This window comes from Miscanthus floridulus, chromosome 18 (assembly GCF_019320115.1).
Source record: "Miscanthus floridulus cultivar M001 chromosome 18, ASM1932011v1, whole genome shotgun sequence".
NCBI classification, from domain to species: domain Eukaryota; kingdom Viridiplantae; phylum Streptophyta; class Magnoliopsida; order Poales; family Poaceae; genus Miscanthus; species Miscanthus floridulus.
In genome coordinates this window covers 102,489,626-102,498,658 of record NC_089597.1, presented here as the reverse complement: position 1 = coordinate 102,498,658, position 9,033 = coordinate 102,489,626, and the positions used below count along the sequence as shown (strand labels likewise).

The window sequence follows — 9,033 nt, the reverse complement described above, 5'->3', positions numbered from 1 at the left end:
GAATCATCATTGCTCCTCGGTTATGGAGACTCAACTCACTGTTCATCATCGTAGTATTAATAACTAGAACTTGAATAAGTCTTGTGAAGGTGTTGGATATGAAGTTTCATGATCTCAGTGCGGATCGTGTCAGCTTTGTATATAATTTTTAAGAAGTTTTCTTTATAAAGAATGTTGTTAAAAGTGCTTTTATGCAAAAGAACTTTGATCATTGTTAAAGCTATACCTTGAATCCCTGAGCCTGCATTTCTAAGTTATCAGTTAATATTTCGGTTAAGTCTTGTTGAGTACTTTTGTACTCAGGGTTCGTTGACCCTTGTTACAGGTGAGCCTCATGAGCAGATCTGTTTTGGATCGTGCTGCATGACTATCATCGTTCTGACGATGAGAAGTAAATGTGTGATCCTTGGGCAAGATGTTTATTTTGTGTGTTATGTATATGTGAATTATGCCACTCCACTACTACTATGGTTTGTAATATTTATCGAACTTAGTTTGTAAGGTTTGAAACAACTGGTTTGTAAACTATGTTATCGTAAGACTTCCGTAGTTTTTACTCTGGTGCTGATATTTGAATAAATGTTGTAATACTGCAATGACTCTGTAACGTGATCCTGCTCGGAAATCGTGGATGATTCGGGGTTCCCCGAGGACACCCGACAGACTTCTTAAGTTACCAGGAACATATGCATTGTTGTCAAAAGTCGTTGGACAGTGACACGTGCATGTGGGTCCTATAATTTAGGAGGTTCTGCCACAAAGCGCCGTCGGGGCACTGCCTCCAGTGAACTCCACATGCAGGTGAATCCCGTTCTCCCGAGCAGCAAATAGATGTTGCGTTGCGTTGAAGGCGTATGTTATGTTTCAGACGTATGTTACAAGTGCTTCATAAGGATTTTGCAAAAGTAATCGGGATGTTGCACATGTTGCAAGAGTAAGTTCCAAATATTTCATCTATTTTTAGTCTTATGTTGTAGCAAGTCTTTTTATGTTGCAAGTTGCAAGTGTTTCATGTGGATGTTGCATATGTTGCAGTGCATATACATGTATGTTGCAAGTGTATTGTTCCAAATGTTTCAGATGCTTCAGACGTATGTTGCACGTGTTTTATCTAGGTGTTGCATATGTTTCACGCATATGTTTGGAAGTCTTTCCTCCGGATGTTGCATATGTTTCACTTATATGTTGCAAGTGTGTCATCTGGATGTCGCATATGTTCTGCAATGGCTACACATGTATTTCCCTGGTGTTTTATACGTATGTTGCAAGTGTTTCATCTAGATGTTGTAAAAGTAGATATTGTGTTGCACATGTTGCAGTGAGGCCCATCTATAGAAGCCACCTACTGTAGCTTCTGGGCTCGCCTGCATGCGCTTGGGTGTGAACGGGGCGCCACGGTGTGGGCACGAGACACAAAATGTGCGCGGGCCACGGCGCGAGCGCGGGACACGGAGTGGTGCGGGCCATAGAGTGGGGCACGAGACATGGTGCGGGTACAGGACACGGAGCGGCACGGGTCCCCACATGAAGTAGGCGCAGCAGCCGTGGGCGTCCAGATGCTAGCCCCGTCCGGATACCGTTTTCACTTTCCACATCCATACCCTTATCCATGTTCGAAAAGAACAGATGTCATGATATCCCTTTCTCAATGGAATAAATATGTTTTAAATACGTGGACTGTCCAGAGGGGATAGCTTTTGAAATGTTTAGGGTTGCAAAATGAATCAAGTTTTGAGGACAAACACAGAAACTAAAATTTCCACGGTGGTAACATGTGTATATTTTACCATTTTGTACGAAAGTTCAATGCAGTGTTAAAGCTCATAACTTTTGTTAGGTACTACCAGAACGAGATCAAGGTTCCAGGGTACATGCTGCATTGCTTCCTTCCATCTTCCCGGAACAAGCACAGAAAAGCACCTCAAGTGATAGATGAGTCACAGAAGGAACCAGCGAGTTAGCAAAAAGTCAACAACTTTTCTAGGTTCCCCTTATCCCCTAGCTTGCCAACATCTCCCCTGCCTAATAAGAATCTAAGATAAGAAAACGCCCTGATGAACAAGCTCCTCCTCTTCCGTTCCGTTCAGGGGAGGAGGACTGGAGGAGCTCGTCGCCTCACCGAGGCTGTCGAGGTGTGCAGTTGAAGCCTTGAAGGTGAAGATATGCCGCCACCGTCGACCACCCCTGCCTCGGGAGCTGAGACGCGCCCATACTTGAGGACGCACGGAAAGCAAGTCGCTAGGCTGCACCTTTTCGACTGGATCGTGCTGCTCCTACTTGTCGCCATGTACGCCGTGCTCGGCCTTCTCCAGCCGTTCCACCGGTTCGTCGCAGAAGACATGATGGCGAGCCTCCGGTACCCCATGAAGGACAACACCGTGCCTAGCTGGGCCGTGCCGGTATGGTACATCTATGCTACACCACATCTTCTGAAAAAAAAATCATATGCGTTCTGGGTTCCATGCTTATATATCTCAAAAGATGAAATTGCAACTGCAATTTCTACTATCCAGAAACTAAGAACCTTGATTGTTTTCGAATTCATTTTTAAACAGATTATTGCCATCGTTGTGCCGATGATTTTCATCGTTGGGATATACATCAAGAGGAGAAACGTCTATGACCTGCATCATGCTATTCTTGGTAGGTTAAGTTCTTATTTTTACGCTAGCTGATTTGATTTTTCATGGGATGTGTGGTCATCATCAGCTTATTAGCAGGCCTTCTGTTTTCCGTTCTGATAACGGCCATCCTGACCGTTGCGATCAAGGATGCAGTTGGCCGGCCGCGCCCGGACTTCTTTTGGCGCTGCTTTCCTGATGGAGTCCCGGTGAGTCGTTGCGATTGTAACTTCAGTGACTTGATCTGTCAGAGTTCATTCCACTGGTTCGTCAGAGGATCAGTGCTATAGCTTGCTTGTTGCTTCCTGTCGACACTTCGAGACTGTTCATTATTTTGAGAATTAGAATGTTGATGGAAGCTGTAATTCTGAGGTAGTAACTAACTTATTTAGCTGAACATTATTTCCATTTTAGAAGTACAACAACATCACCGGAGGTGTCATATGCCACGGACAGCGGAGCGTAATCGAAGAGGGCCACAAGAGCTTCCCAAGTGGGCATTCTTCAGGTAAATGCTGAAAGCTAGCCTTCTCCGAATGCAGTTTGCCAGGCTTGGATTGTCCATTTCCCCAGTTTGCAAATTGCAATATCCTCTGCTTATACATTGGCTGGCTGTCTTTCTTGTCCTCCTCAAGCTTGTTTTGCGGGGCTTGGATTTCTGTCATGGTACCTGGCCGGCAAAATCAAGGTTTTCGATCGAGGAGGCCATGTCGCCAAGCTGTGCATCGTTCTTCTGCCTCTGCTTCTTGCAACGATGGTTGCGGTGTCGCGAGTCAGTGACTACTGGCACCACTGGCAGGATGTGTTTGCAGGTGGAGTTCTTGGTAAGTAACCATCTAAAGTTACTCAGTTCAGCTGCTCTCCATCCTACTATACCTTTTATGATTCCTGAAGGCCACACAGCAGCTGATTATATATGCTTGGTACAACTCTGCAGGATTGGTGATTGCTTCGTTTTGCTACCTTCAGTTCTTTCCACCACCGTACAGTAAACATGGTATGATGCTTAGTTGCATATGTCAGAATAGTAAATCTTCCTTAAATTTGTAACGTGTCCTCTGCAACTACTAAAAACACACGACTAAGCAAGTCTGAATTAAAAACCATTGGGCTTAGGCGCTTAGCTTGTTCTGAATTACGAATACATATCGTTTTAAATAAACATAGTCTATAACAGTGAAACTTTCGATCAATTTGAACAACAGGAGTTTGGCCTCATGCGTACTTTGAGCACATTCATCAAAACGAGGGTGAAAGGAATATACAGTCAACAACAAACGCGAATTTACACCATCAGTCACTGTCACTTGATCTTTCTGGATCAAATGAGATTAGAACTACCAGCCATGCACTGGATTCCATGGAAGAAGGAAGCAGAGATCAGTGACTGATGAATTCAAGGTTTCCGTTTCTTTCTTTTCTTTTATTTTTGTAATGCAGGTGAAAGGAATAAATGACTTCTTACTGAGACACGAAGTATGTGTTTCGTTTGGAGAAGATACAGGATGGAATGAATTTATCCCTGGTTTTTAGGATGGGACCGTCTTGGCACTTATTTGGCTAGAAAGAATGGGACCGTCCTATTTTCTTTTTTAGTTGGAGAGACTGTACTACATGAGATGGTTAGCCGTTTTCTGCCCGTTAGTCGCTGTTAGTGTATGTGGGCCCATTGACTACAGTGACTAATGCGTAGAAAACGGTTATCCATCTCATGTAGTCCATTCCTAGAAAATGGTTATTCATCTCATGTAGTCCAATCCCACACTAATAGTGACTAATGTAGAAAACGACTATCTGAAGGACCGAGAAAGGCGACCAGGGTGTGTGGCTGGAGCCAATCAAAATTTTCTTCCTAAATGGCCACTGTCCCAAACAACCCTCCATAACACCAAATCTCATAATTGTGGTGCCCTCGAGCCAACCGAAGAACACAACGGGACACTCACAAAAACGGAAAACCAATCGCAACACCGAAACTCACCGAGATCCAAAAGTGAGGCTCTCAACTTCCATCAACAGAAAGAAAGAGCTCACAGCAAGATCACTCAATCCAACTAGTGACTTGATGATTTGAAAAAGTTCCTGGGCACCTCAGAAAACCCATGGAACAAGCAGATCGAAGAACGAACACCAGGAACTCAAAATCACCTTGGAGAGGCCTCCTTCCCAGACAAATCCGGCCTCCCTAGGGTGCAAACCAGGTCTAGCCGGGATGCTAGGTTGGCCTAGCCTAGATGCTAGGTCAGCCTGGCCTACGTTGACAATTTTAGCAGCCCGAAACCAAACTTCAAAAAGGTGAAATTCATTCAAACGAAGTCCAATGGGGCTCAAATTTTGAAGATGTTCCCTGAGATGTTTATAAACTATCCCCAAAAGATCAACTCCAAAAGATCAAGGAACTCCGCAGATCGAGAAAACTCCGAACCGGATTGGGGTTTGCCAAACTTTACTCAAAATCTCCCAATCCTGTGCTAATGAGGAATATGGTCAAATCAACTTGAAGATATGTTCCTCATGTGTCATAGCACGTATCCAACCATCCCAATCGGTCTCAAATCCCTCGAAAAACGAACTCACCCAAAACGCAAGAGAAGGGGGTTCGAGAGAGGAAAAAACGATTCAAATAAAAAACAAAAAGTAGGAACTTAGATCTCAGAGGAACAATTGCTTTATTTCTTGCACCCACAAGATTTGGTTCTTACATAGGACAACTTAACACAGTAGAGATCTGATTCTGTAAACAGATCTCTACTAGTACGACTCAGGCTTAGACAGAAAACAAAGACCTAACCACTCTAGAAATGAAAGACTAGAGAGATAGGCTGGTTAGGAGAAGCCCCTACTTATTTATAGAGCTATTACACAATCCCAACAATCCCTTTAGATATTTTGGTTGAACCACTTAACCCAAGGGAAAAATGTCCAACTCAAGATCTGTGCAACCTATGTCCATGGGCTCTTCATGACTTTGCTTTGCCTCGACGCAAGCTTCGTGATGACTCCACATGCCTCCTCCCGTTCCTGCCGAAACTCCAACCAGGTTTTGAGGCCCAAACCCGAAAACAATCCGCCGGTGGTTTTGAGGCCCAAACCAGCAAACCCCTTGGAGAAGCGTATCCGCTACGCCTCCTCCACGATCTTAACACGTGTCACTGTCATCCTCGATCATTTGATCACCAAGTCCTCTTGCTCCTTCGCTTGACTTTGTCGACACGGTCTACTCCTCCTCATGTACCCTTGCTTGTTGTTAGAAAGCTGGATTTCCAGTAGGTGGGACACGGAAAGCCTTCGCCCAGTCGAGTGCCTTGGGCGAAGGTGTGGAAGGTGGATGGTGGGCTCATGCTCAATTAGGGTTTCATAAATGTATTCACCTACCAACCTTTCTACAGGATCTGTACCCCCTTTTATAGGGCACTGTTTGCTACTGCAACTCTTTACAACTTTACCCTCCGACAGTTGTAGCACATCCTCGGAATATTCCCATGCTAGTTCAAGCTACTAAGGGTAGACTAGACATCTTTCTTCTCAACCGCCTCTGTTTGTTGGGCCGCCGCTAAGGGTCCAACAGCGGCCTGGTACCCAGCGCCACCGCCTACGTTGGTCCTCCTCCGGTCTTCTAGACCTCCGCTTGGGGTGTCTTCCTCAGGCCTTCACCTGTGCCATGAGTGCCTTCGCCCTCAGTCGTGCTCAGGCACCTTCGCCGCATCCTCCGGACCTTCCCCCAGAGCGCCTGGCCGAGCTAAGGTTCCTCCTTATTTTCCTACACGTTGCTCATGTAAAACTTGTTAATCATTAGTTCGCATTGTTATTGTGAACTTTAGCCTCCGTGGCTCATAACCGTGTCCCAACTGTTTCCCCCTTTGAGGGCATGGTCTGATGCTGGCGGGCCTTGTCCTCAAAATATAGGAGGTCCTTGAGGTTGTTTACAATGATATAGGAGGTTGCTTTTCTTGTTTTTTGTTTAACTACTTTTGATATTACGTTTCTTATGATTGATTTGCTTTTAGGCTGCCTCTGCCACCATCTAAAACATGTTGATTATTTCAAGCTACTGCGGATGAACTTAGAGCAGCAATGCGTGGCATGTTTCATTTTTTCATCTTGTTCTTCTTTTTTTTTTGTTCTTCTGTTGTGCTATGGCTAACCTTCGTCCTGGCAGAGTCACTATCTTTCGAAGGCCATCGAAGCCCTGAAGAAGGAGCTAGAAATTCTTGAGGCCGAGAAGACCCGACTTGCAGAGGAGGTTGGGGGTCTCTGTGTTGCCCATGGTGACTTGGAGATCCTTCAGAGGAAGGTTTATTCCCTGAACAAGGAGGTAGAGGGTGCGAAGGCTGCCCAGCAATTGGCTGCCGAACGCGCCTTAAAGGTCATTGAGACGACTGATAACCTTCGCAAGACGGTGGACGCCGAGAGGGAGTCCGGTGTTGCCTTGAAGGTGTAGGTGGACATGCTGACTAGGCGCCTGGAGGATGCCAAAACTGTAGGATTGGCTGCAGCTGAGCTTTACGTGGGTGCCCTTGAACAATTCAGGGGCTCCACATCTTCGTTGTCTTCTGATCCTTCAGCGTTCAGCATCTTTTCCTGGATGAAGGCCAACTTCCTCAAGCTTCTTGACTTCATTGGTGGAGCTGTCGATTTTGGAGCGCTGGCTTCTGCCACCAATCTCTCCAAGATGCTGAGGCAAGATGGTTGTCTACACATCTAAGGTGTGAAGGAGAAGGACCTTGAGGGCCCGACTGAGCTCGGAGTGACTTCGTGCAATGTTAGAACATCCGTTCGTAACTTTATGAAGTCGTTCTGGGTGAAGTTTGGCTAGGCAGAGGCTTGTTCAATGGCGGAGGCCCGGCGCGCTGCGGTTTGTTATTTCTTCTCTCCCCCCTTTTTTGTGGCTTGTTATTTTTTCCCTAGGTTGTGTCTCCTTTGTTTGTTGTGTTTATAGGCTTTGTGCTATTTTACAAGAGTTGCAGAAGGTGGAGGCTGCGCATGGTACTGCTACAGAGGCGACGACTCTGAAGGCTCCCTCTGGTGCTGCTGAAGTCTAGAAGTCCAGGGAACCTATGCCTACCCCAGCTGATTCGGAGGTGTATTGTTTTAGGTTTTTTAGCTGTTAGCTATAGAAGTTAGGATGGATGTGTTGGGGACAACGGTCTTCCATATATATTATAGATTTTGCTATCTTGTTGGCAACTTCGCCTGGTGGATGTTTAATCCTAAACTTGTCCTGCACAGGTTTCCTCTTCCGAGCCTGTGCAGGACATGCTTCTTTTAATTTTGTATCAAGATGGTGTTTATGTTAGCGGCGAACTATGGGGGTATTAGCGTGAGACTTTCCCAAATCGTTCTGTTTGTGACATGTGGGCCTTCGTGGTGAACGATATAGATGATGAACATGTTGAGTTCACTAGGTCGCTTGCTTGGCGAGGGTCTCGACCGTCGGCTTAGAGTTAGATTTATATTGATTTATTTGACTGGCCTTCGCGCTCTTGTAGCTGTTGTTTGGAAGGCTTGATGCCTTTTGTGCTTTGCTCTGTTATTGCGTTCGGGCTTTTGTATAATTGCGCTTCTAATGCGCTGTTGTTGTAATCATATCTACTTTTCTTCAAATAATTTTTTCTTGAAATGCTTAGTTGCGCGCTTGTTTTATTGAAGATTCTGGTTGCAGTTGCTACCTAGGCCGAAGGGCTCTAGCAGATTGTGCTTATTGTCTTACTCTTGTCTCCGCTTCTCTCTTCTCTAGTTTGTGTTGAGGATGAGCTTGCGTGTCCGCGTGGAGAAGCTGAGGCACTGGTCTTCAACCTTGTGTCTTGCGCGGAAGCTCCATTACATACTTGATTTGTTGTAGCCCCTGCTTTTTGGTCTCGAGCTATCGATAGGGAGGCTCTAGCGCATCACTGTAGAAAAGCTGAGGTGCTCATATTTGATCTTGCAGTTGTTTCAAAGGCTTTGGTACAACTTGAGCCCTCATCGAAGGTGTTGGTCTTCAATCTTGATGCTTCTCTAGAGGCCACAGTGCAATTTGAGCAGGCAACGGAGGTTGATGAAGCATTTCTTGAGCGTTGTCTTTGCTTGCGTCTGGATTGTTTTGTAGTTGCCTTCGGCCACGCTAGAGCAACTGCACTCCCGTTGAACATGGTTGATGCCAGGTTGTGCCAGATGGTGTCTTTGGTTGCGGGGGGATGTTACGAGTCTTTGTGCGATACCCTCCCACAACCTCTGACACTGACTGCTTGCTGCCAGACTGTGGTCATACAACGCCCAGTGGAGGTTGTGCGACACCATGTGGAAGATGCGTACAACCTCAATGTGGCCTTCGCCGGGCTACGCGCACTGCTGTATTTATGAGTCTTCGCATGGTATCTTGTGTTCTCTTGTTTTTAAGGAAACTCCGGCTTCCATGGTTCTCTCGCTTTGC

General features: G+C 45.8%; 1 protein-coding gene across 1 annotated transcript; it reads left to right on the top strand.

Annotated features, from left to right (window-relative positions):
- The first annotated feature begins 2,020 nt into the window (after positions 1–2,020).
- Positions 2,021–4,156, top strand: LOC136520695 (lipid phosphate phosphatase 2-like). Its single transcript, XM_066514331.1, has 7 exons — positions 2,021–2,399; positions 2,556–2,643; positions 2,721–2,830; positions 3,036–3,129; positions 3,257–3,445; positions 3,559–3,618; positions 3,827–4,156. Exons 1-7 carry the CDS (start codon positions 2,163–2,165, stop codon positions 4,006–4,008), a joined length of 960 nt encoding a protein of 319 aa, XP_066370428.1. The 5' UTR covers positions 2,021–2,162; the 3' UTR covers positions 4,009–4,156.
- Positions 4,157–9,033: the final 4,877 nt, after the last annotated feature.

Coding starts and splice junctions, on each gene's coding strand:
- LOC136520695 (XM_066514331.1), top strand. CDS start 2,163: ATGCCGCCACCGTCGACCACCCCTGCCTCGGGAGCTGAGACGCGCCCA. Junction 2,644..2,720: donor CCTGCATCATGCTATTCTTG/GTAGGTTAAGTT, acceptor GCTTATTAGCAG/GCCTTCTGTTTTCCGTTCTG. Junction 3,619..3,826: donor ACCACCGTACAGTAAACATG/GTATGATGCTTA, acceptor TTTGAACAACAG/GAGTTTGGCCTCATGCGTAC.